Source organism: Balaenoptera acutorostrata, chromosome 9 (assembly GCF_949987535.1).
Source record: "Balaenoptera acutorostrata chromosome 9, mBalAcu1.1, whole genome shotgun sequence".
NCBI lineage: Eukaryota > Metazoa > Chordata > Mammalia > Artiodactyla > Balaenopteridae > Balaenoptera > Balaenoptera acutorostrata.
The window spans coordinates 33,952,093-33,979,335 of record NC_080072.1 but is presented as its reverse complement, the minus strand read 5'-3'; the positions used below and the strand labels follow the sequence as shown (position 1 = coordinate 33,979,335).

General features: G+C 36.6%; 1 protein-coding gene across 2 annotated transcripts in view; it reads left to right on the top strand.

Moving 5' to 3' along the window:
* LUZP2 (leucine zipper protein 2) overlaps positions 1–27,243 on the top strand; it is a 414,349-nt gene that overhangs the window by 275,263 nt on the left and 111,843 nt on the right. For both annotated transcript variants that reach the window (XM_028164749.2, XM_007174800.3), the window contains exons 6-7: positions 1,571–1,633; positions 14,612–14,674. In XM_028164749.2, coding sequence (XP_028020550.1) covers positions 1,571–1,633; positions 14,612–14,674 — 126 coding nt within the window. The remainder of the gene's footprint in view (positions 1–1,570; positions 1,634–14,611; positions 14,675–27,243) is intronic.

Sequence of the window (27,243 nt, the reverse complement as noted above, 5' to 3'; positions counted from 1 at the left end):
AGGTATTAAAATTCTAAGTAAGTTTTTTACAATTTCAACTCTTAGCTAAAGAGGAAAAGTTAGACGAAGGATTCTTTCAAACTGAGGCAGCTGTACCCACTGTCTGCATGACAGGAAAATAAAATAGGAAATGGTGTTCATAATCAGGTGAGAATTGTGTGTGAAGAAGTCTTTTTTTTTGTACATTTTATTTATTTATTTTTAATGTATCTTTATTGAAGTATAACTGCTTCACAATACTATGCTAGCCTCTGTCACACAACAAAGTGAATCAGCCATATGCATACATACATCCTCATAACCCCTCCCTCTTGAGCCTCCCTCCCACCCTCCCTATCCCACCCCTCTAAGTCGTTGCAAAGCACCGAGCTGATCTCCCTGTGCTATGCTGCTGCTTCCCGTTAGCTAACTATTTTACATGTATAAAATGTATATATGTCGATGCTACTCTCACTTCACCCCACCTTCCCCCTCCCCTCTGTGTCCTCAAGTCCATTCTCTATGTCTATGTCTTTACTCCTGTCCTGCCACTAGGTTCATCAGTAACAGTGCAGTAAGTCAGAAAGAGAGAAACAAATACCGTATGCTAATGCATGTATATGGAACCTAAAAAAAAAAAAAGGTACTGATGAAGAAGTCTTAAATTTGATGTATTCATTCATTCAGTTATTCATTCACGCTGCATAAATTTAGTTCAATTTGCTTACGATGCTCATCAAATTGACTCTCTTTAGAGCCATTATGTATGAGATGTACTTTCCATTACATTGTTTGCTCCTGTAGAGACAGTACAAAGTCTAAATCCTGTGGGTTTTACAAAGTTTTCTGCTCTCCTTTAGCCTGCCTGTCTAAAAGAAGAGTAGGTGCTCAGTTATGGGACAAAGAAAAGCCTGAGTGTAATGAGGGAGATATAATTGACTCACTGTAAGGGTTTAGATTCAGATGGCTAACACTTTACTTCCATTTCTAAAGTAACATTCTTTCTATGAAAGAATGTTTCTACGTCAAGTCCAGCAGATAGAGTACACTTTTCAGGCCTGGAAGAAGAAATGGTTTCTGAGCATCAAGAAGCACTTTGAGTGCAATGCACAGGTGTCAGGAATATGAGTGGACTCTAAAACCATAATGTTTAAAGGAAATTCAGACCCTAGAGTGTCTGTGACTATATTAGACTAGATTCCAAAGAGACCAGCATCCAGATGATGATAGAAATAAATGTTTGCTGTTTAGAGGGGTGCTTTAAGAAACTAGTATCAATTACAAATTTGAAACTAAAATTATTTTATAAGACAACATACGTAAATATAATAAAACAGAGTAAAATGTAAGACCAAAGAAAGTTCCATATTTTCTAATAAATGTGTTAATGCTAATATGTCAGATTTTTTATTAAATAAAGGAAACATTCTTTTACATTACAGATTCTACTCAATTTATTGTAAATCTACTACATCTCATATCATGAAGGACTTATCTGTGAACAAAACATAGAGAAATGCTGCTGACATATCTAAGGAAATTTTTAATATTTTATAACTTCTTAGCAATAAAACTATGTTTCTTTCTTCAGAATAAAAGCTTGAAACACAAACTCTTGTCAGGAAACAAGCTGTGTGGAATACATGCAGAAGAGGTAAGTTTTCCCTTCTTATAGTTTCAACTGAATAGAAACAATATTAGTGCCAATTTTTTTTGTTAAATCTAGACATCTAGTGACTTTTTTCCCCTAAAACATAAATGCAAACATTGGAATAAGAAAATAAGAACACATTTTAAACTTCTAGGTATTTTTGGATGTTTTAACATTTCATCTCCAAAAAGGAAAAAGAAAAATTTTAAGCCAGTTAAGTGTTACTTTCCTAAATGATATTCTGGATTCCTTCCTTAACTGGATTATCAGGATTTCCTCACTAGCAAACACCTGGAAGTCCATGAAATTTTCACTTTTGGTACCTTCTATGTGATGTCTACACAGTTTTGTGGTGACAATTGAGTGTCAAAATGAGGATCTAGGACTGACCATAAAACTTAAGAAACAAATAGAGTCATTGGTTCTATTTGCTGGACAAGAATATCTCATACATTTCTTAGGGGGAAAAAAAGTCATTCTGTTTAGTCCAGGTTTAATTAAAATCAATTTTTTGTCCTCTTGATCTTCCAAATCAATCTGTACTTTATTTAATGTTGTAGAAATATAGCTCATAGTCAGCAATTCTTAGTAATAGTAAAGACGTAGTAGAAATAGTGCCATAGTAAGTGATTCTTTATACCTCAAGGAGAGGAGACAGCAGTCAATGTATTACCTGGAGCCTCAGAGAAGCATACACAAAGAAAAGATTAGTCCTGCAAAATTTTTTTAGTGGAAAAGCCTGTGAATGATAAGGAACAGGCATGTTAGCCTTCATACCTCAATGAAGACCTGATGCCTGTGAAGGAAGGGGAAAGGAAAGAGCTTTAGGTAGAACAAGAACAGTGTCTTACCAAGTTTACCCCTTTTCCCATAGCAGACTGGAAGCAAGGTACAGTGCTGGTGAACTACTTCTACCATCTCCTAAATATGGAGCTGCCTCTCATCCAAAAAGCCTTTTCCTGTTATTACCACCTTCTAGCAGGAGGAACAGGGAAGATTACCCGGTGACTCACAGGCATTGCTCTTTAGGAGTTTATCTAGGAAGTAATGGCACCTATGTCATTGTATCCTATTTGCCAGAACTAGGTCACATGCCTAGCTAAGTTGTAGGGAGGCAGGAAAAGGCCATTTAGGTTGGTGGCCATGTGCTCATCCAGAATTTGTTTGTTTCTTTCTGTTAAAGAAGGTGACGATACTTGCTTGGTGGACATATAAAAGTCATTATTATGAGTGCTGGAGTTAGAGTCAACATGCAATATAATAATCCATTTATAATGTCTTTACAATAATATTATACATGAAATGAATAGAACTTTTTAATACATGGAAACTAAATGTTGATGCCCCATCAATGAATAATCAAACTGAATGGCATATAGATATGAGCCTGTGCAGTTTTTTTTTTTCATTGTATTTTTCTATTTGGATATAAATAAACTCTTTATATTTTTGATATTTGCTAGGTTTCTAGAAATATTGTGTATGTAGCATGCAATTTCTGAATGTTACTTGTAAGAGTGTAAGCAAGTAGATATGAGTTTTGAATAAGGACCATCTGGATTGAAGCTGTATTCTGAGATGGTTGACATGTTCCCAGGTCCCCACAGCACCCATGTACAGGAAAAAGAGATGGCTCCTAGGAGAAGGTGTCTGTGGTGTTTAGAAACAGACAGAAGAATGAAAAAACAAACAACAGCCACAACCTGGGTCTACCTATATTTTTTAGACCCTTAATTCAAGAAAGATTCATATTTCTTTCTCATCTCAATTCCTCGGAGGACATATTATTTCTGCATTCTTATTTATGAATTCCTAGATGTTTCATAGATCAGTAATGTATAAGGTTAAAATAAATTGAAATATGTTCATTATAATTTATTCATTTGCTCTATCTCCTTATTTATTTATTTCAACTTCTTGATTTAATAGGCCAATGCTGTTGGCTCCTGACAGGAATATCTGTGAAAAACAGTATTTCTAATGTTTGAACCTCTGAGGGGTGTATCATTTACAACACTTTCAACAGTCTACTCTAATTGATGATGATTCCAGCATTAGATGATGATTTAGTAATTATAACACCATCATAACACAGTCCCCCACTTTGCAAAATCCACTACCTTGCATGGTTGGAAACATTTTGAATGTAATAAGAAACTGAATCACAGTTGCAGTTTATTCACTGGGAAGACTCATAAACATTCCATCTAGGCTTGGAAAAGTACAATATTTTAAACATATGAGAGGGCTTTATTTATCAAAGAGGAGTTTTGTACCAGTACAGTTTACTAGGATATAATAATCCCATGGGGATCCTGTAGTTTATTAGGTACTATGGCCAGCTACTTTTATTTATTTATTTTTTAACATCTTTATTGTAGTATAATTGCTTTACAATGGTGTGTTAGTTTCTGATTTATAACAAAGTGAATCAGTTATACATATACATATGTCGCCATACCGCTTCCCTCTTGCATCTCGCTCCCTCCCACCCTCCCTATCCGACCCCTCTAGGTGGTCACAAAGCACCAAGCTGATTTCCCTATGCTATGCGGTTGCTTCCCACTAGCTATCTATTTTACATTTGGTAGTGTATATATGTCCATGCCACTCTCTCACTTTGTCCTAGCTTACCCTTCCCCCTCCCCGTTACCTCAAGTCCAATGTCTAGCAGGTCTGTGTCTTTATTCCCATCTTACCCCTAGGTTCTTCATGACCCTTTTTTTTTGTTTCTTAGATTCCATATATACGTGTTAGCATACGGTATTTGTTTTTTTCTTTCTGACTTACTTCACTCTGTATGACAGACTCTAACTCCATCCACCTCATTACAAATACCTCCATTTCATTTCTTTTTATGGCTGAGTAATATTCCATTGTATATATGTGCCACATCTTCTTTATCCAGTCATCCGATGATGGACACTTTCGTTGCTTCCATGTCCTGGCTATTGTAAATAGAGCTGCAATGAACATTTTGGAACATGACTCTTTTTGAATTATGGTTTTCTCAGGGTATATATCCAGTAGTGGGATTGCTGGGTCGTATGGTAGTTCTATTTTTAGTTTTTTAAGGAACCTCCATACTGTTCTCCATAGTGGCTGTATCAATTTACATTCCCACCAACAGTGCAAGAGGGTTCCTTTTTCTACACACCCTCTCCGGCATTTATTGTTTCTAGATTTTTTGATGATGGCCATTCTGACCAGTGTGAGGTGATAACTCATTGTAGTTTTGATTTGCATTTCTCTAATGATTAATGATGTTGAGCATTCTTTCATGTGTCTGTTGGCAATCTGTATATCTTCTTTGGAGAAATGTCTATTTAGGTCTTCTGCCCATTTTTGGATTGGGTTGTTTGTTTTTTTGATATTGAGCTGCATGAGCTGCTTGTAAATTTTGGAGATTAATCCTTTGTCAGTTGTTTCATTTGCAAATATTTTCTCCCATTCTGAGGGTTGTCTTTTCCTCTTGTTTATGGTTTCCTTTGCTGTGCAAAAGCTTTAAAGTTTCATTAGGTCCCATTTGTTTATTTTTGTTTTTATTTCCATTTCTCTAGGAGGTGGGTCAAAAAGGATCTTGCTGTGATTTATGTCATAGAGTGTTCTGCCTATGTTTTCCTCTAAGAGTTTAATACTGTCTGGCCTTACATTTAGGTCTTTAATCCATTTTGAGTTTATTTTTGTGTATGGTGTTAGGGAGTGTTCTAATTTCATTCTTTTACTTGTAGCTGTCCAGTTTTCCCAGCACCACTAATTGAAGAGGCTGTCTTTTCTCCACTGTATATTCTTGCCTTCTTTATCAAAGATGAGGTGACCATATGTGTGTGGGTTTATCTCTGGGCTTTCTATCCTGTTCCATTGATCTATATTTCTGTTTTTGTGCGAGTACCATACTGTCTTGATTACTGTAGCTTTGTAGTATAGTCTGTAGTCAGGGAGCCTGATTCCTCCAGCTCCGTTTTTCTTTTTAAGATTGGTTTGGCTATTTGGGGTCTTTTGTATTTGCGTACAAATTGTGAAATTTTTTGTTCTAGTTCTGTGAAAAATGCCAGTGGTAGTTTGATAGAGATTGCATTCAATCAGTAGATTGCTATGTGTAGTATAGTCATTTTCACAATGTTGATTCTTCCAATCCAAGAACATGGTATATCTCTTCATCTATTGGTATCATCTTTAATTTCTTTCATCAGTGTCTTATAATTTTCTGCATACAGGTCTTTTGTCTCCTTAGGTAGGTTTATTCCTAGATATTTTATTCTTTTTTTGCAATGGTAAATGGGAGTGTTTTCTTAATTTCACTTTCAGATTTTTCATCATTAGTATATAGGAATGCAAGAGATTTCTGTGCATTAATTTTGTATCCTGCTACTTTACCAAATTCATTGATTAGCTCTAGTGGTTTTCCGGTAGCATCTTTAGGATTCTCTATATATAGTATCATGTCATCTGCAAACAGTGACAGCTTTACTTCTTTTCCTATTTGGATTCCTTTTATTTCTTTTCCTCTTCAGATTGCTGTGGCTAACACTTCCAAAACTATGTTGAATACTAGTGGTGAGAGTGAGCAACCTTGTCTTGTTCCTGATCTTAGTGGAAATGGTTTCAATTTTTCACCATTGAGGACGATGTTGGCTGTGGGTTTGTCATATATGGCCTTTATTATGTTGAGGAAAGTTTCCTCTATGCCTACTTTCTGGAAGGTTTTTATCATAAATGGGTGTTGAATTTTCTTGAAAGCTTCCTCTGCATCTATTGAGACGATCATATGGTTTTTCTCCTTCAATTTGTTAATATGGTGTATCACATTGATTGATTTGCGTATATTGAAGAATCCTTGCATTCCTAGGATAAACCCCACTTGATCATGGTGTATGATCCTTTTAATGTGCTGTTGGATTCTGTTTGCTAGTATTTTGTTGAGGATTTTTGCATCACTGTTCATCATTGATATTGGCCTGTAGTTTTCTTTCTTTGTGACATCTTTGTCTGGTTTTGGTATCAGGGTGATGGTGGCCTTGTAGAATGAGTTTGGGAGTGTTCCTCCCTCTGCTATATTTTGGAAGAGTTTGAGAAGGATGGGTGTTAGCTCTACTCTGTATGTTTGATAGAATTTGCCAGTGATGTCATCTGGTCCTGGGCTTTTGTTTGTTGGAAGATTTTTAATCACAGTTTCAATTTCAGTTCCTGTGATTGGTCTGTTCGTATTTTGTATTTCTTCCTCATTCAGTCTTGGAAGGTTGTGCATTTCTAAGAATGTGTCCATTTCTTCCATGTTGTCCATTTTATTGGCATAGAGTTGCTTGTAGTAATCTCTCATGATCCTTTGTATTTCTACAGTGTCAGTTGTTACTTCTCCTTTTTCATTTCTAATTCTATTGATTTGAGTTTTCTCCCTTTTTTTCTTGATGAGTCTGGCTAATGGTTTATCAATTTTGTTTATCTTCTCAAAGAGCTAGCTTTTAGTTTTATTGATCTTAGCTATGGTTTTCTCCATTTCTTTTTCATTTATTTCTGATCTGATCTTTATGATATTTTTCCTTCTGCCAACTTTGGGGTTTTCTTGTTCTTCTTTCTCTAATTGCTTTAGGTGTAAGGTTGTGTTGTTTATTTGAGATGTTTCTTGTTTCTTAAGGTGGGATTGTATTGCTATAAACTTCCCTCTTAGCACTGCTTTTGCTGCATCCGATAGGTTTTGGGTCGTTGTGTTTTCATTGTTATTTATTTCTAGGTATTTTTGGATTTCCTCTTTGATTTCTTCAGTGATCTCTTGATTATTAAGTAGTGTATTGTTTAGCCTCCATGTGTTTGTATTTTTTACAGATTTTTTCATGTAATTGATATCTAGTCTCATAGCGTTGTGGTCAGAAAAGATGCTTGATATGATTTCAATTTTCGTAAATTTACCAAGGCTTGATTTGTGACCCAAGATATGATCTGTCCTGGAGAATGTTCCATGAGCACTTGAGAAGAATGTGTATTCTGTTGTTTTTGGATGGATTGTCTTGTAAATATCAATTAAGTCCATCTTGTTTAATGTATCATTTAAAGCTTGTGTTTCCTTATTTATTTTCATTTTGGAAGATCTGTCCATTGGTAAAAGTGGGGTGTTAAAGTCTCCTACTGTGATTGTGTTACTGTCGCTTTCCCCTTTTATGGCTGTTAGTATTTGCCTTATGTTTCGAGGTGCTCCTCTGTTGGGTGCATAAATATTTACAGTTGTTATATCTTCTTCTTGGATTGATCCCTTGATCATTATGTAGTGTCCTTCTTTGTCTCTTGTAATAGTCTTTGTTTTAAAGTCTATTTTGTCTGATATGAGAATTGGTATTCCAGCTTTCTTTTGATTTCCATTTGCATGGAATATCTTTTTCCATCCCCTCACTTTCAGTCTGTATGTGTCCCTAGGTCTGAAATGGGTCTCTTGCAGACAGCATATATACAGGTCTTGTTTTTGTGTCCATTCAGTCAGTCTATGTCTTCTGGCTGGAGCATTTAATCCATTTACATTTAAGGTAATTATCGATATGTATGTTCCTATGACCATTTTCTTAATTGTTCTGGGTTTGTTATTGTAAGTCTTTTCCTTCTCTTGTGTTTCCTGCCTAGAGAAGTTCCTTTAACATTTGTTGTAAAGCTGGTTTGGTGGTGCTGAATTCTCTTAGCTTTTGCTTGTCTGTAAAGTTTTTAATTTCTCCATCAATCTGCATGAGATCTTTGCTGGGTAGAGTAATCCTGGTTGTAGGTTTTTCTCCTTCATGACTTTAAATATGTCCTGTCACTCCCTTCTGGCTTGCAGAGTTTCTGCTGAAAAATCAGCTGTTAACCTTATGGGGATTCCCTTGTGTGTTATTTGTTGTTTTTCCCTTGCTGCTTTTAATATTTTTTCTTTGTATTTAATTTTTGAGTTTGATTAATATGTGTCTTGACGTGTTTCTCCTTGGATTTATCCTGTATAAGACTCTCTGTGCTTCCTGGATTGATTAAATATTTCCTTTCCCATATTAGGGAAGTTTTCAACTATAATCTCTTCAAGTATTTTCTCAGTCCCTTTCTCTTTCTCTTCTTCTTCTGGGACCCCTATAATTTGAATGTTCATGCGTATAATGTTGTCCCAGGTGTCTCTGAGGCTGTCCTCAATTCTTTTCATTCTTTTTTCTTTATTGTGCCCTGTGGTAGTTTTTTCCACTACTTTATCTTCCAGGTCACTTATCCATTCTTCTGCCTCAGTTATTCTGCAATTGATCCCTTCTAGAGAATTTTTAATTTCACTTATCGTGTTGTTCATCACTGTTTGTTTGCTCTTTAGTTCTTCTAGGTCCTTGTTAAACGTTTCTTGTATTTTCTCCATTCTGTTTCCAAGATTTTGGATCATCTTTACTATCATTATTCTAATTCTTTTTCAGGTAGACTGCCTATTTCCTCTTCATTTGTTGGGTTTGGTGGGTTTTTGCCTTGCTCCTTCATCTGCTGTGTGTTTCTCTGTCTTCTCATTTTGCTTAACTTACTGTGTTTGGGGTCTCCTTTTCATTGACTGCTGGTTCGTAATTCCCGTTGTTTTTGGTGTCTGTCCCCAGTGGCTAAGGTTGGTTCAGTGGGTAGGCTTCCTGGTGGAGGGGACTAGTGCCTGTGTTCTGGTGGATGAGGCTGGATCTTGTCTTTCTTGTGGGCAGGTCCACGTTTGGTGGTGTGTTTTGGGGTATCTGTGGCCTTATTATGATTTTAGGCAGCCTCTCTGTTAATGGATTGGGTTGTGTTCCTGTCTTGCTAGTTGTTTGGCATAAGGTGTCCAGCACTGTAGCTTTCTTGTCGTTGAGTGGAGCTGGGTCTTGGCGTTGAGATGGAGATCTCTGGGAGATTTTTGCCATTTGATATTACGTGGAGCTGGGAGGTGTCTTGGGGACCAGTGTCCTGAACTTAGCTCTCCCACCTCAGAGGCACAGCCCTGATGCCTGGCTGGAGCACCAAGAGTCTTTCATCCACATGGCTCAGAATAAGAGGGAGAAAAAGAAAGAAAGAAAGAAAGAAGATGATAAAATAAAATAAAATAAAGTAAAATAAAATAAAATAAAGTTATTAAAATAAAAAATAATCATTAAAAATTTTTTTAATAAAATAAAAGAAAGAAAGAAAAAAGAGAGCAACCAAACCAAAAAACAAATCCACCGATGATAACAAGTGCTAAAAACTATACTAAAACAAAAAACAAAAAAAAAAAAACGGACAGACAGAACCCTAGGACAAATGGTAAAAGCAAAGCTATACAGACAAAATCACACACAGAAGCATACACATACACACTCCCAAAAACAGAAAAAGGGAAAAATATATATTGTTGCTCCCAAAGTCCACCTCCTCAATTTGGGATGATTCATTGTCTGTTCAGGTATTCCACAGATGCAGGTACATCAAGCTGATTATGGAGATTTAATCCGCTGTTCCTAAGGCTGCTGTTTGTCTTCTTTGATCGACAGCTCCCGGGGTTCAGCTTTGGATTTGGACCCGCCGCTGCATGTAGGTCGCCTGAGGGCATCTGTTCTTCGCTCAGACAGGACGGGGTTAAAGGAGCAGCTGCTTCCGGGGCTCTGGCTCACTCGGGCCGGGGGGAGGGAGGGGTACGGAGGAGGCAGGGCGAGCCTGCGGCGGCAGAGGCAGGTGTGACGTTGCAGCAGCCTGAGGTGCGCCGTGCGTTCTCCCGGGGAGGTTGTCCCTGGATCATGGGACCCTGGCAGTGGCGGGCTGCACACGCTCCCCCGTGAGGGACGTTGTGGAGAGTGACCTGTGCTCGCACACAGGCTTCTTGGTGGCAGCAGCAGCAGCCTCAGCGTTTCATGCCTGTCTCTGGGGTCCGCGCTGATAGCCGCGGCTCGCGCCCGTCTCTGGAGCTCCTTTAAGCGGCGCTCTGAATCCCCAGGAAACAAAGAGGCAAGAAAAAGTCTCTTGCCTCTGAGGCAGCTGCAGACTTTTTCCCAGACTCCCTCCCGGCCAGCTGTGGTGCGCTAACCCCTTCAGGCTGTGTTCACGCCGCCAACCCCAGTCCTCTCCCTGCGATCTGACCTCCGAAACCTGAACCTCAGCTCCCAGCCCCCGCCTGCCCCCACGGGTGAGCAGACAAGCCTCTTGGGCTGGTGAGTGCTGCTCGGCGCCGAGCCTCTGTGCGGGAGTCTCTCTGCTTTGCCCTCCGCACCCCTGTGGTTGCGCTCTCCTCCGTGGCTCCGAAGCTCCCCCCTCTGCCACCCACAGTCTCCACCCGCGAAGGGGCTTCTAGTGTGTGGAAACCTTTCCTCCTTCACGGCTCCCTCCCACTGGTGCAGGTCCCGTCCCTATTCTTTAGTCTCTTTTTTTTCTTTCTTCTTTTGCCCTACCTAGGTACGTGGGGAGTTTCTTGTCTTTTGGGAGGTCTGAGGTCTTCTGCCAGCGTTCAATAGGTTTTCTGTAGGGGTTATTCCACGTGTAGATATATTTCTGATGTATTTGTGGGGAGGAAGGTGATCTCCACGTCTTACTCTACCGCCATCTTGAAGCTCCTCCTCTATTTTTTCTTTTTTAAATAGATTTTATTTTTTTAGAGAAGCTTTAGGTTCACAGCAAAATTGAGCAGAAAGTTCGGAGAGCTCCCAGGGACTCCCTGCCCCCACACAGCCCCCCATTAGCAGCATCCTCCACCAGAGCAGTAAATGTGCTATAATCAATGAAGCTGCATTGACACATCTTTATCACCCACAGTCCCTAGTTGAGTTTAGGTTGCATTCTTAGTTGTTTACATTCTATAGAGTTTGACAAACATATAACATATAACCACCCTTACAGTATCGTGTAGAATAGTTTCACTGACTTATTCTGTGTTTTAAGAAGCCCTCCAGGTGATTCTCGTGCACATTGAAGTCTGGCAACCATTTCATAACAGGATAGAATTTTTTAAAGCTAAGTTCAAAAAATAGCCAAGAAATTAAGACTATTAAATACTGCATCTAAACTGAAGGTGTACTTGATTTATCCTACTCTCCTCTTTTGTTTTTTATTGAGGTATACTTGATTTCCAATATTATATTAGTTTCAGGTGTGCAACGTAGGGATTCAATATTTTTATAGATTATACTCCATTTAAAATTATTACAAAATAATGGTTATATTTGCCTGTTCTGTACAATATATCCTTGTTGCTTATTTATTTTATGCATGGTAGTTGGTAACTCTTAATCCCATACACCTGTCTTGCCCCTCCCTACCTCCCCATCCCCATTAGTAACGGCTAGTTTGTTCTCTATATCTATGAGTCTGTTTCTGTTTTTTTATTTAGATTTATTTGTTTTGTTTTTTAGATTCCACATATAAGTGATAACATAGAGTGTTTGTCTTTCTCTGTCTGACTTATTTCACTAAGCATAATACCCTCTAGGTCCATCCAGCATATTGCAAATGGCAAAATTTAATTCTTTTTATGGCCAAATAATGTTTCATTATATATATTTATACCACATTCTTTTTTATCCATTCATCTGTTGATGGACATTTAAGTTGCTTCCATATCTTGGCTATTGAAGTAATGCTGCTATGAACATTGGAGTGCATGTATCTTTTTGAATTAGTGTTTTTATTTTCTTCAAATATATACCCAACTGTGGGATTGCTGGGTCATATGGTAGTTCTATTTTTAGTTGTTTGAGTAAGCGCCACATTGTTTTCCATAGTAGCTGCACCAACTTAAAATACCAGCAACAGTGTACTAGGGTTCTCTTTTCTCCACATCCTTGCCAACATTTGTTATTTGTAGACTTTTTGATGATGGCCATTCAGACAGGTGTGAGGTGATATCTCTTTCTGGTTTTGATTTGCATGTCCTTGATGATTAGCAGTGTTGAGCATCTTTTCATGTGCCTGTTGGCCATCTGCATTTCCTCTTTGGAAAAGGGTCTATTCAGTTCTTCTGCCCTTTTTAAAAAAAAAATTTTATTGGCGTATAGTTGCTTTACAATGTTGTGTTATCTTCTGCTCTACAGCAAAGTGAATCAGTTATACACATATCCCTGCTTTTTTAGATTTCCTTCCCATTAGGTCACCACAGAGCATTGAGTAGAGTTCCCTCTGCTATACAGTAGGTTCTCATTAGTCTTCTGCCCATTTTTTAACAAGGTTGTTGTTGTTGTTGTTTGATGTTGAGTTGTATGAGCTATTTGTATATGTTGGATATTAACCCCTTATCAGTCATATCATTCACAAATATCTTCTCCCATTCAATAGGTTGTCTTATCGTTTTGTGGATGGTTTCCTTTGCTGTGCAAAAGCTTTTAAGTTTAATTAGGTCCCATTTGTTTATTTTTGCTTTTGTTTCCTTTGCTTTAGGAGATGGATCCAAAAAATTATTACAATGATTTATGTCCTGCCTATGTTTTGCTCTAGGAGTTTTATAGTATCCAGTCTTACATTTATGTCTTTAATCTATCTTGAGTTTACTTTTGTATATGGTGCTAGAGAATGTTCAGTTTCATTTTTTACATGTAACTGTTATGGCCAGCAACTTTTAAAATTAAATTTAATTGAGATATAATTTACATAGAATTTTATTGAGATGTAATTTACATAGAATTCATCATATATACTTTAATGGGTTTAATCAATATTCAGGATAGAGGATATTTTCATCACCTCCAAAATTCCCACTTGATATTTTATAATCTCTACCACCAACCCCCAGTCCACGTCAACTACTAACCTGATTTATGTCCCTAGTCTTTTGTCTTTTCTAGAATATCATATATATGGTATTATACAAAATATAGATTTTTGTGACTGTATTCTTTCACATAGTCTAATACATTTGAAATACATCTATATTGTTACGTTTCAGACTTAATTTATTTTAAAAAATGCCTAACTGTATTTTAGTATTTCATTTCATGGATGTACCATAATTTGTTTACTATTCATCAGTTAATGGACATGTGGGATATTTCCAGCTTTTGACTATTATGAATAAATATACTATAAACATTTATGTATATATTATAATTTCTCTTAGGTAGATACCTAGAAAGAATTTCTGTATAATTTATATTTATAAGAAACTGCCAAACAGTTTCCCAAAATGACTAAACCATTTGGTATTCCCACTTAACTATTTTTTCAAATATCATTTTCATGTGACTATGATAATCTATTTGCATGTGTTCTTTTTATCCTACTGAAGAATTAGAACCTATAATCTTACGTGTAGAAAGACAAATAATTGAGATCATAATGTTAGAATGTTTGAAATTGGGTCTGCTTTGGAAAAATAGGAATGCTAGATCAGCATCTGTGGCTCACCAGAACATATTCCAAACAGTAGACAAACATGTCTCCTGGGAAAGATTTCTTTGTTATAAGCACTTTTATGTTTGTAATGGTCCTCTTAACAAGTGCATTATTCTAAAGGGCAAACACTCTTCACCTTAGCATCTTAGCATTCTAGCTACTTCCCTCACCTCATGTCACGTTTGCTTGCTACCTTCCCTTTGTACGTATGTCAGATTTAAAGTTGGTTGCCAACTGAATCTTATACATATTTAATCTTAAAAAAATTCATGTAATTGAAAATAAGTAGTGAAAACTGAGGCATACATATCCATAGATATATTTAGCATCTAAAGTTTAATTGTTGGATATGTTTAGGTGACTCAAATTCTGTGTGTGTTTGTTTTTTGGCAGGGAGAGTGGAAGAGGCTGAAGAGAGGAACAATAAGCCACTTTTCTAAAATATTACCTTTTAAACAATATGCTTCCTTTGAACAGGTTTTGGTTTTCTCTTCCTGCCTAGAATAGCTGGATGTCTGACTCCCAAAGCAAGGATTAAGCTTTTCTGTTTCACTTCCAAACTAGTTGAGCTCTTTTTTCTTTGGCTGCAAAATTCATTCTTATGCAGTTTAAAAGAATTTTAATCTTCATGTTTGAAAACATAAATGAAATTAAGTCACTAATCCTTTTTTTTCTTTTTTTTTAAAGTCAAAAAAAATCCAAGCCCAGCTGAAGGAGCTTCGTTATGGAAAGAAGGATTTATTATTTAAGGTAAGCATATTCCTCCCTAACCCCTCCAACTGGCTAGCTCAATACCTAAACTATCTAAAATATCATTTAGCTTACATTTAATTTCCAGATTCTCACAAGAATTAAAGTTGTATTTGACTGAATTGAAGGTGTTTTCATTTTATTGCCTACTTAATTAATGGAGATAAATACAGATATGGTTTCCTAGGTACATTCTTAATCAAAGGCAGGCTTCATTCCAAAGTGTTTAAAGTCCCTTTGTAAGCTTCAATTACTTTAATTCAACATTGAGGAATGTCTTTCAGAATATTTACATTAAGGAGAGCATGTACTGAACAAGTTTCCACAGATGAGGTCCACTGGTGACTTACATTCTTGACTTCCAGAGATGCCTATATAAATCTTCTTATTATAGTCTCCATGTTTAATCATGGTTGATTGATTTTGGTTATTGATACTTTATAAGACTATCAATGCCTATGTATAGGTAGACATCTATCACAAACTATGGTTATGGTTGACTGACTAATGGCCTCCCAAATATATCCACTTGCTAATCCCTGGAACCCGTGAATGTTATATTTTATGGCAAAGGAGACTTTGCAGAGGTGATTCAGTTAAGGATCTTGAAATGGGAAGATTATCCCAAGTTATCTTGTATAATCGCACAAGTTTTTAATAGGAGTAAGACAGGACTGCCTAAGTAAAAAGAAGATTATGTAACCACGGAAGCTGGGGGAGGAAAGACAATGTAAAGGATTTTCCCCCTATAGCCTCCAGAAAAAACAGCCCTTTCAACACCTTGATTTTGTTCCATAAAATTCATTTCAAACTTCTGACTTTCAGAACAAAAAGAGAATAAACTGTGTTGTTGTTTAAGCCACTTAGTTCATGGTAGTTTGTTATAGTAGCAAGAAGAAACTAATAGAGATATTTCCTTTTATCTCCGTTGAGCAGAGGAGATAGAAGCAGGTGCCTTTAATTGTGCCATCTGCATTCCCGAATGCGGTAGAGTGATAGATTATTAGGCTCTTAGTAGTAGGAATAATAATTTGTTTAATAAAAAAGTGCAAATTACTTTGTGCATAATATCTATTTTTCAAAAATGTGTTCACTACAATGATCATCCCAATCTATGAGTATCAGGTTTAAAGTACAGAAAATTCTTCACGTTATCTAATGGTTGGAAAATGCTTTAAATTTTCTGATTAAAACAGTAAGAAATGACTTCTCACTCTTCTCTGACACATTTATTTTTGGCTTAGAATCATGGGAAGGTGTTCCTGTTATGTAAACCAATATCTATTAAATCCTTATTCCATGCAAGTCATGAATCTGGGCACATTTTTCCATTTAGTCTTTCATAAATATGCTTCCTGCCATTCCTTTAACCTCATCTATAACAAGATATTCTCCAGCACACCAAGAAAACTTTGAATTAATTCTCATTAATGCTTACTGACTCTCAGCACTGCTCATTGCATGTGATAAATAGATAAGATAAAAGTATAAAATCCAAGGTATTTGCCTATGTACCTTCAATCTTTCATACTGAGACTCTTAAGCTCAGGGTATCTTAACTTTTACATTCAGCTTGGCCTTAGCTTTTTGCAGTCATCAATAACAAATAATTGAAATTGGCAAAAAAAAAAAAAACCCAGTGTGTGTGTGTGTGTGTGTGTGTGTGTGTGTGTGTGTTCACATTTGTAAAGAAACATCTAGTTCTCTGATTTGGTTAACTTAATAAGATCAGGAATATAATAAGAGAATTCCAAGCTCCCTAGAGCTGATAAGTTTTAGGTATTAGGCTGGGAGATTTATGTAAAGATAGAAGATCATATGAGGCTTTTTAAATTTTTTGAATTTCATTTCTCAAATTGAGGACTTATAGAAAGAAAAGTTGGGAGAAAAGAATGAGGAGATCCAATAATTTTCCATGATTTACTTCTTTGTAATATGACAGTTGTTAAATATAGATTAGTAATTTATCAACTTTAAGAAATTACCAAAATCAAGATTTGTTGAAAATCTGTATTACTTGAAAAAATGAGACATTATTCGTGAGCCTTGTTATTTTAGGCCACTTTGAGCAGAGCACTTTTATGTGAAATCAAGTGAATTGTGTATGAATAGACCATGAAGTTGCATAAATTAGGATGTCTTCCCATATTCTCTCCCCAAAACACTGTTTAATTTTTATTAACTCCAATAACAAGAGATCTAGAAGCATGGCAATTTTAGTAGCTATATTAACTTATCCAGTAGCTAAACAATGTCAACAAGGACCCAGAGTTTTTTGTTTGTTTGTGTTTCAGACTTTTTCATATCATGATCCTCACATAACTGACTTGTTCTAAGCTTTGATTCCTCATTATATAGTGATAGTGTCTAAAGAGCTATATACCTGTGTACAAAGTCAAAGAAGAAAAGGGTGCGGGGGGAGATGTTTGTCCTTGAGTGTCATAATTTTTGTAAAGGAGGAACATTTTTTGAGAAGTCTCCCTAAACTTGGGCATGCCCCCATGCAAAAGTGAGACTTTAGTGTTTTCAGCTTCTACTGCGAAAGGTTGCTTCTTTTTAGAAGAAATCTAATTGTTAATGGAGAGGCAACCAAACAATTTCTGCTATAATGTACTCATCCACTCATCTTGATGACAACTTACATTTATATCATCTCATTTGCTTAGTTTTATATCAACAGTGCACATTTTAGGTATTGTATAAACATATATTAAATAAATGAATGAATACATACATACATACATACATACATACGTATGTACATGGATACACAAGTAGATAGGTCAGGGCAGTAGAGAGTAGAAACTAATGTCTGTGACCACAGGAATCCATCCATGCACCTATTAAAATGAGTCCACAAATATTTTTGGTAATAACTTGCTGAATCCTGAGATAAGTAGCAAAATATTTTATTTCCCTGAAAGTAGTTTCCGAGAATCTATTCAGTTTTGAATAGATGTGATGGTTTTTAGTGAAGATAATCTTTGAAGGAGCAATGCCTGCCGCTAAAGCACGTGAATTTTATCTTAAAAATAATAGCATGTGCTGACAATTGCAAGACATGTTGATAAATTCAGTGTCCTTATTAATGTTTGAGAGCTGGCTTTTGAGTAAGGAAGGCTGCCAGCAGCAGTAAACATTCTCTACTAAGGAAAGAACTGAGGCCCTGCGGATTGTTATTTGCCCAGGACTTGAGTTACTTTTTATCTTCCTTGATTCAATTGGAGTTGATATTCTCTGGAATACCTACCCTCCATTTTGCGCCTCTATTTTACTTTTACATATACTTATTTAATTTCAGAAGAATTATTTTCTCAGTATAGAACAATTTCAAAACATGTCTAAATGTATAAGGCCAAAAAAAGTAAACAAAGCACTTAAAATCCCATCAGTTGGAGCACACTCAATATTTTGAAATATTTTGTATTTCTGTTTAGTTCCTTTTGTATTAGGCATAATCTGCTTTGTGATTAACATATGTATGTTAATATAGATTATATATTATACATATTCTGCTTTTTTTAAACATAAAAGTATCCTTTAGTTATAATTTCTCCATAAAAATTTAAAAGTGTAATTTTATGATATGTGTGCCAAAAGTGACTTTTTTCCTTATAAATGTATGTGAATAGAGAAGATGTGGCACATATATACAATGGAATATTACTCAGCCATTAAAAATAATGAAATAATGCCATTTGCAGCAACATGGATGGACCTAGAGATTGTCATACTGAGTGAAGTAAGTCATATAGAGAAAGACAAATATTGTATGTTATCGCTTATATGTGGAATCTAAAAAAAGTGATACAAATGAACTTATTTACAAAACAGAAATAGACTCACGGACTTAGAGAACAAATGTATGGTTACCAGGGGCAAGGGTGGCAGGGGAGAGATAGTTAGGGAGTTTGAGATTGACATGTACACACTGCTGTATTTAAAATGGATAACCAACAAGGACCTACTGTATAGCACAGGGAATGCTGTTCAATATTATGTAACAACCTAAATGGGAAAAGAACTTGAAAAAGAATAGATCCACGTATATGTATAACTATCACTTTGCTGTACACCTGAAACTAGCACAACATTTTTAATCAACTATACTCCAGTATAAAATAAAAAGTTAAAAAAGTGTGTGTATGATGATTTTAATTTATGCTCTGATGAAAAACGTGTTCTTATTTTTATCTCAAAGTGTAGTTTTTATTGAATGTGTATCTAACTATAAAGTAATTCACTAAAATTATTGAAAACTTTGAATGTTATTGAAACCTAATACACATTATTTTTGGAGTTTGGATTTTTTAACTTGAATGAGGAATAACTGACAAATATGATCATATATATTTAAAGTGTACAGCATGACGATTTGATGTACAAATACATTGTGGAATGATTACCAAGATCAAAATAATGAACACATCCCTCACCTCACATAGTTAACTATTTTCCGTGTGTGTAGTGAGAAGGATTTAGATCTACTCTCAGCAATTTTGAATGATAAATACCCCGTTATTAACCACAGTCACCATGCTATACATTTGATCCTCAGCACTTATTCTTCTTATAAATGCACATTTGTACACTTTGACATCCATCACATCATTTCCCTCCTCTCTGCTCCTTGCAACCACCATTCAATTCTTTGTTCCTATAAAATCAGCCTTTTTTTTTTGAAGATTCCACATATAAGTGACAACATACAGTATTTTCTTTCTCTGTCTGGCTTATTTCACTTAGGTTGTCACAAATGGCCTGGCTTTGGTAAGGAAAGACTTTCCCCAAATGTGGTTGTGAGGGTATCTTTTATTCCTGAAAGAGCACAGCAGAATAGTCTCCATGCAGATCCATCAGCTGAGGTCAATGTTAGCACAGACTGTAGGGGTCCACTGTGCTCAAGACGGCCGAGGTCTTGTGGTTGGTGGTGGTGGCTAAGGTTATTGACTTCCTGAGTGGCAAAGACTGCTGAGATTCTCCTATTCTCCTTTTTCACTTGTGGGAAGATGTTCTAGCCAAGGGGATCCCTCTTATTGGCTGGTCTGGTGTGCTGGCACTCAGAGCAGTAGTGGAGCCAGAGTCCTAGGATCAGATGCATGTGGAACTACAACAGTCCCAGGGTCCTGAGGCGCAGGTACACTTGTGCAGCAATGGCATTGGTGTCCGTTGTGTGAGTATCTGCAGATCTCTGGGGAACTGTAGTCTGTGTCTCTGGGACTCTCCACAGTGACTCAGATTGGGAGCAGGCAGGGAGGATACAGCAGCAGCATGGACCCTGGGATGATAGGGTGCACAATGGCTTGGGGTCAGGGTACAGTAGCAGCACAGTCTTGGGATGATGGAACAAAGTCCCAACTTTGGCCCCAGGGGGCAGTCACAGAAGAGCAGTAACATATCCCTGGTGGTGGTCCATTAAATCTGTGTTGGACCTAGAGAATGGGGCTCAGACCAGCAGCAGCATAGCCCTGGCACTAACAGGTCAGAGCTATGACCTGGGACCCTGGGCTGGGACTCAGAGCATCAGTCAGCTGGTCCCCAGAAATGATGAGTCAGAGCTGGGAACTGAGAACCCAGCAAGGCAGATCTCAGAGCAGTGTAGCAGCTCCGGTCTCATATGAGGCAACATGCTGGGGCATCCCAATCCCAGAGAATGGCTACTGGGGCCCCTTGAGGGCAGGTCTCATGCAACAATAGCTCCAGCCCTGGGGAGGAGATTCAGCAGCAGAGACTCTGAGATGCTCCATCATCAGGATCAGTGTTGGTGAAAACTATAGGAATCCACAGTGGTGAGGCTTGCAGGGGTTCTCCTGCTCTCCTTTTACCTGTGCAGTGAAGTTCTTCTGTGGGGACCCCTCCTGGCACTAAACTGCTCTAGACTGGGAGATGGAGTGATGAAGGTAAAATGCTTCCTATGCTTTTCTATGCGACCATCATCAGTTTTTGAGCGCTACAGTGTTTTTGCTACTTTTTCATTGTAGTCTAGAGCTTTTCCTGAGATATTTTCATCAGTTTATAGTTCCTTTACTATTTTTGCTGGTTTTTTTGAGAGGAGGAGAAAAGTGTTGGGATCTCCTAGCCCTTCATCTTGCTGAGGTCAACTTTCTTAAGAAAATTATAACAGTTGACTATCCCATCTGTGTAATAATAAAAAAAAAATGTTGTGTTTAATTAAGACTTCTTTAGGAATACCCAGAGAACTGGGTATTCTCATTAAAGGAACAAGAATAAATGAGTAGGTAAATAAATATGTTAGTCTCCTCAGGCTGACATAAAAAAATACCATGGACCCGGTGGCTTAAACAACAGAAATTTATTTTCTCACAGTCTGGAGGCTGGAAAGTCTGAGATCAAGTCTGGCAGGGTTTGGTTTCTAGTGAGAGCCCTCTTCCTGGTTAGCAGAAACCACCTTCCCACTGTGTCCTCACACGGAGGAGAACTAGCGAGCTCACTGATGTCTCTCCTTATAAGGACACTAATCCTACAGTATCAGGGTCCCACCCTTAGGACCTCATTTAACCTTAATTACCTCCTTATAGGCCCCATCTTCTAGTAAAGTCACATTAGGGGGTAGGCTTTCAACATATGAGTTTGGAGGGAGACACAATTCAGTTCATCGCAGTAATTAACTAAATAATACATGCAGTAAAGCAGTAACAAACTTTGTTGTTTGAGAAATTATAAAATGAAAATTAAATGTTTTAATTTGCCCTAAATATGATTACTGGGCAGCTTAAACATTTATTTTAAAATGTAAGCCACTCAATTTCACTTACGTACTTTTGTTGTTGTTGTTTTGGTCACTTCAAAACAATTTACGTAATGCTCCCTAGTCACCAAAAATTAAATTTATCAGCTTGCCTATTGAGGTAGGGAATGCGAGACTGTTTGAGTTTTGATACCAGATTTTCAGAAGGAGACGTTGCTGAGTTTAATTGGAAATTATCTCTGAACTCACTTTCATGTTCTATAGGCTAAAGATTAGATACATTCTGGGTGGGAAGCCTTTTGAACGTATATTTTGGCCATGACAACTTCCTGGACTGACTTTTCCTGTGTGGAGACCGATATATTTATGCCTCTGGTGAAGGTTCTGTTCCACATGTCATGTTGCTAACATTTGGTCTCTTTAAAGAGCATCATAAGCATCATGTCAATCCTCATTTAATATTGTGTTTATAGTACGTATACATTTATAGAAAATAATACATGATATGTTGATGACAAATATGCCCAAAGAATGTGTTTCTTTAAAAAATTTTTATTGCTTCATTCTAGGTGTGTAACCTTGAATCTGTAGAATTCAAAAATCTCTAGTAATGATAACAACTGATATATATTGAGCACTAAACATGCTTACTCCTCAAAACAACTTAGGTATATACGTATGATGCATTGAGTATTTGTGTGTGTATATGTATATACACACATGATGTGTGTATTGGGGGGGACGGGTGTGTGTGTAAAGTGAGGCCTAAAAAGTTAATGGTCCAAGGTCATCAATAGAGTGGATATTGTGTATAACTGAAAAAGGATTTACATCTATCATATACATTCATGTTCACAGTCTGTGTCTAATCGTCTTCCCTGCCTTTTTTTTTTTCTTTCTTTATCTTTCTTTCTCTTGCTTCCTGTGGTCTCCCTGGTGACTGGCTCCTCATTTTGTTATTTGCCTGTTCTTCACTCTCTAAACTCCTGACCATCTTTCTATTGCTTACTAGTTGTAGCACATATTGAATAATCCATCTTGCTTTGTCCTCTGGTACTTGCAAAATCTTTGCCGATGTCCTGACCTTCAAATGCATAGACGTTTTTGGTCCCAGTATCCATCTTTTTCCCTACATTCCAATCTTCTGAGACATTCTATTTGGATGCATCTAGCTGTTTTATGAAAAGAACTATGACATATTAGATTTCCAGCGAGGGATACCAATTTTGCGACTATTTCTATTAGTTATTCAATAAAACCAACTTCATAAAAACTATGTGTTATTCAGTGTTTGAAACACAATAATGAATTATTTAAGTTACTGCCTACATGAAGTTTATAGCCTATCAATAAAAATAGTGCCTTATATGTATTTAGCATTTTATACTCTACCCAGTGCTGTGATGTACATTATTTCATTTGATCCTCACTACAATCTCCATGAGACAGAGAGGAGAAGTTGTAGAATCCATTTTACCATAAGGGTATTGAGGTCTTGAGAAGTTTGACAATTACTCCAGGCTACCAAAACATTTATTTGCAAAGCTAATTTATTAACAGATTGAAACCATCACTATTTTATGTATTTATTTTAATATTTATTTAGTTATTTATTTAAAATTGAACTGACTTAGAGTTTCTTGGCTCAAGTATATTTGACAAAAATGTATAGTTATTCCTTTGATAACTATTTCTATCGCATAGTTGTACCATTGTATAAAAATTCTGACAATTATTCTGCCATGTTTGTTGATAAATCAGATAACACTCATTTTGAAACTCTGACATCAAAATGGCATGTGTTCTCATTGGTATTTTCTCTAGAAACCAGATGTGTTCAACTGGTATCTGCTTCTGAAAATAGGAATATTGCCACACGAATTCCCAAGTATGGGTCCAACAAGTGTCAGATTATTTTCTGATGATTTGAGTCTTCTATAAGGGAATTTCGTGAAGCAGTTGTCCCTTAATTTTTAAACCCTTGTATAAATTAAGATAATTTTTGTGCATCTGTCTTTCATTAACTTACATTTATCTCATCCACGTGTTAAACCATTTTTTAATGAGCAAAAGCATTTTCAGTGCCACTCGTTTGTTATGTGTCAATTTATCTCCAGTTAAGTGAGTTTTGGCCCTAAAAATATAGGCACCTTACAGAAGAGGTTAAAGGGGTTACTGATTTTATTTTCTTCCATGATTTAACAAACTTTAATTTTCAAAACACATTCATTTGTGCCTCAAAATAATTTTATGAGTCAGTCAGGGCACCTGATACTGTCACCTTAGCATGTATCAGAAAAACAAGGCCTAGAGAAGGTAAAAGACTTATCTAAAATCATAGAACTAGTAAGTGGCAGAGTTTTATTCTAATCTAAGTCCTGTGACTCCACTATATCACATTTTTCAGTTATATTTCTACTTTGCTTCTTAGGGGGACCTATAGATTATACTTTTCAGAAATATTTTCTACTATACTAATTCAAAGATTAAAAGGGCAAATATGCGTAGCTGGAAATATAACTTGTTGATATAAAAAATAATCTGTTGGTAACTAATATTCAATGCATTTGCTTACAAAACATAAGCATTTTCAGTACAAAAATAGGCTGTTTTCAGTTTAGAATTTTCAACTGCTTGAAGGAGAGGGTTTTTTTCTGACTCCCTATATTATTATTATCTAACCTACTCGTTTTTAAAACTATAGTATAGAGGTATGTTCTGTGGTAAGAAATAGGAGAAATTTAACTGACCTTGTCCAAATCAACCCAACTTTTCAGGCTCGCTCCTTCCATGTTTTAAAGCACAAAAGCCAACTAGCCTCACTTATTTTCTTATTATTCACCAGATAATGGAGTATATATGCAGGTTTTAAAAGGACATGCTTCTTATCAGAAGTCATAGCAAATTTAAATTTATTAAACATTAATTTTTCTCTGAAAATGTTGAGAATATTCCAAATACTGAAAATCACTAAAAGTACAAGATTTCTTTATAAACCAAGCCTAGAGCTTTAAAGTGACTTATCTATGATAACACAACTTCAATCTAAGCTTCCTGACTCATGTTTATTCATTTCTCAAAAATTATTGATTGAGCACACGTTATCTGTCAGGCACTGAGCAAAGTGTTGTTTTATTTGTTGTTTTTTGTTTTTGTTTTTTTTTTTTCCATTTCAGCAGGATTTCTTCACACTTTAGCAAGGGATTTGAAGTCAATGGATGAATTTCAGGAAGATATTGACTCCTCAGAATTTTTTCATATTTTTATGGGTTTACATATGGCATTTTTCTTGGAGAGGAGCTTATAGAATTTATCAGATTATCAAATGGTCTATACCTCGCCAAAGTTTAACAGTTTAGGAATCATTGCTTTACATATTGGCCCTCACCTTCTACCATGCTAAGCACTTTTAGGCAATGGTAAGCAGAGTTTTCTCTGGTTGTTATTGAGAATACTGTGCTTGTTTCAAGTTTCTGTCTTTTTCTTTCCTACTCTGTGCATTTATTAGAAAACTGAGGTGTATTCTATAACTGCCAGGCTGATGATTATGTTAGAAATTATTTTTAGAAAATGTTTATAACTTTAAATATGTTTTTAAATTTTACCATTTTAATGAAATTTTATCATTAATTCGAGATTTGAAGAAAAAGTTATGACCTATCCCATAGGAAAATAAAACATGTTAAGTGACTTAAGCCAGGTATTGTAAATACATTTTAAAAGGTGAATATCTTTGTGTGTCCCTATCCCATACCCTGTGCCTGCCTATCCAATACCTTGCTAAAGGGTCATGGGGTTATTTTCCACTGAGCTTGGGTCTAGTCTTGACATCATCCTCATTCCAAGCATCTCCTAAAAGTCAGTCACGGTTGGTAACTATCTGCCATCCTTGATCCCTGAATGAGCTCTAAATATTTTGCCTATAGCCAGCCTTCAGTGTCTAGAGGGACACTCTGCAGTATTTGCTCACCAACATCTTACCATTGTAGCAAATGATAAATGTTATATATTTGCAAAGTCTTAGTAGAGAAATGGTCTAAAGGCTAAGGAATGTTAGGGAATAAGGCATAAGTGTGAATTTTTCTGCAGAGAATCAAAATGAAGACAATTAACTTTATTTTTTTTTAACGTCTTTATTGGAGTATAATTGCTTTACAATGTTGTGTTGGTTTCTGCTGTATAATAAAGTGAATCAGCTATACATATACATATATCCCCATATCTCCTCCCTCTTGCGTCTCCCTCCCTCCCACCCTCTCTATCCCACCCCTCTAGGTGGTCACAAAGCACCGAGCTGATCTCCCTGTGCTATGCAGCTGCTTCCCACTAGCTATCTATTTTACATTTGGTAGTGTATATATGTCTATGTCACTCTCTCACTTTGTCCCAGCTTGCCCTTCCCCCTCCCCATGTCCTCAAGTCCATTCTCTACGTCTGCGTCTTTATTCCTGTCCTGCCCCTAGGTTCTTCAGAACCACTTTTTTTTTTTAGATTCCATATATATGTGTTAGCATATGGTATTTGTTTTTCTCCTTCTGACTTACTTCACTCTGTATGACAGACTCTATTTGTTGTTTTTCCCTTGCTGCTTTTAATATTTTTTCTTTGTATTTAATTTTTGATAGTTTGATTAATATGTGTCTTGGCATGTTTCTCCTTGGATTTTTCCTGTATGAGATTCTCTGCGCTTCCTAGACTTGATTGACTATTTCCTTTCCCATGTTAGGGAAGTTTTCAACTATAATCTTTTCAAATATTTTCTCAGACCCTTCCTTTTTCTCTTCTTCTTCTGGGACCCCTATAATTCGAATGTTGGTGCATTTAATATTGTCCCAGAGGTCTCTGAGGCTGTCCTCAATTCTTTTCATTCTTTTCTCTTTATTCTGCTCTGTGGCAGTTATTTCCACTATTTTATCTTCCAGGTCACTTTTCCGTTCTTCTGCCTCAGTTATTCTGCTATTGATTCCTTCTAGAGAATTTTTAATTTCATGTATTTGTGTTGTTTATCATTGTTTGTTTGCTCTTTAGTTCTTCTAGCCCCTTGTTAAACGTTTCTTGTATTTTCTCCATTCTATTTCCAAGATTTTAGATCATCTTTACTATCATTACTTTGAATTCCTTTTCAGGTAAACTGCCTATTTCCTCTTCATTTGTTTGGTCTGGTGGGTTTTTACCTTGCTGCTTCATCTGCTGCATATTTCTCTTTTGTTTAACTTACTGTGTTTGGGGTCTTGTTTTCACAGTGTGCATGTTCATAGCTCCCGTTGTTTTTGCTGTCTACCCCCAGTTGGTGAGGTTGTTGCCATGGCTTGTGTAGGCTTCCTGGTGGAGGGGACTGGTGCCTGTGTTCTGGGGTGAGACTGGATCTTTTCTTTCTGGTGGGCAGGGCCATGTCTGGTGGTGTGTTTTGGGGTGTCTGTGAGCTTAGAATGATTTTAGGCAGCCTCTCTGCTAATGGGTTGGGTTGTGCTCCTGTCTTGCTAGTTGTTTGGCATAGGGAGTCCAACACTGGAGCTTGCTGGCCGTTGGGTGGAGCTGGGTGTTAGTGTTGAGATGGAGACCTCTGGCAGAGCTCTTGCCAATTGATATTCTGTGGAACCGGGAGGTCTCTGGTGGTCCAGTGTCCTGGACTCGGCTCTCCTATCTCGGAGGCTCAGGCCTGACACCCAGCTGGAGCACCAAGACCCTGTCAACCACACAGCTAAGAATAAAAGGAAGAAAAAAAATAAAATAAAGTAAAATAAAATAATAATAAAATTTTAAATAAAATTTTAAAAAGATAAAAAAATAAAAAAAGAAGAGAGCAACCAAACCAATAAACAAATCCACCAATGATAACAAGCACTAAAAACTAAACTAA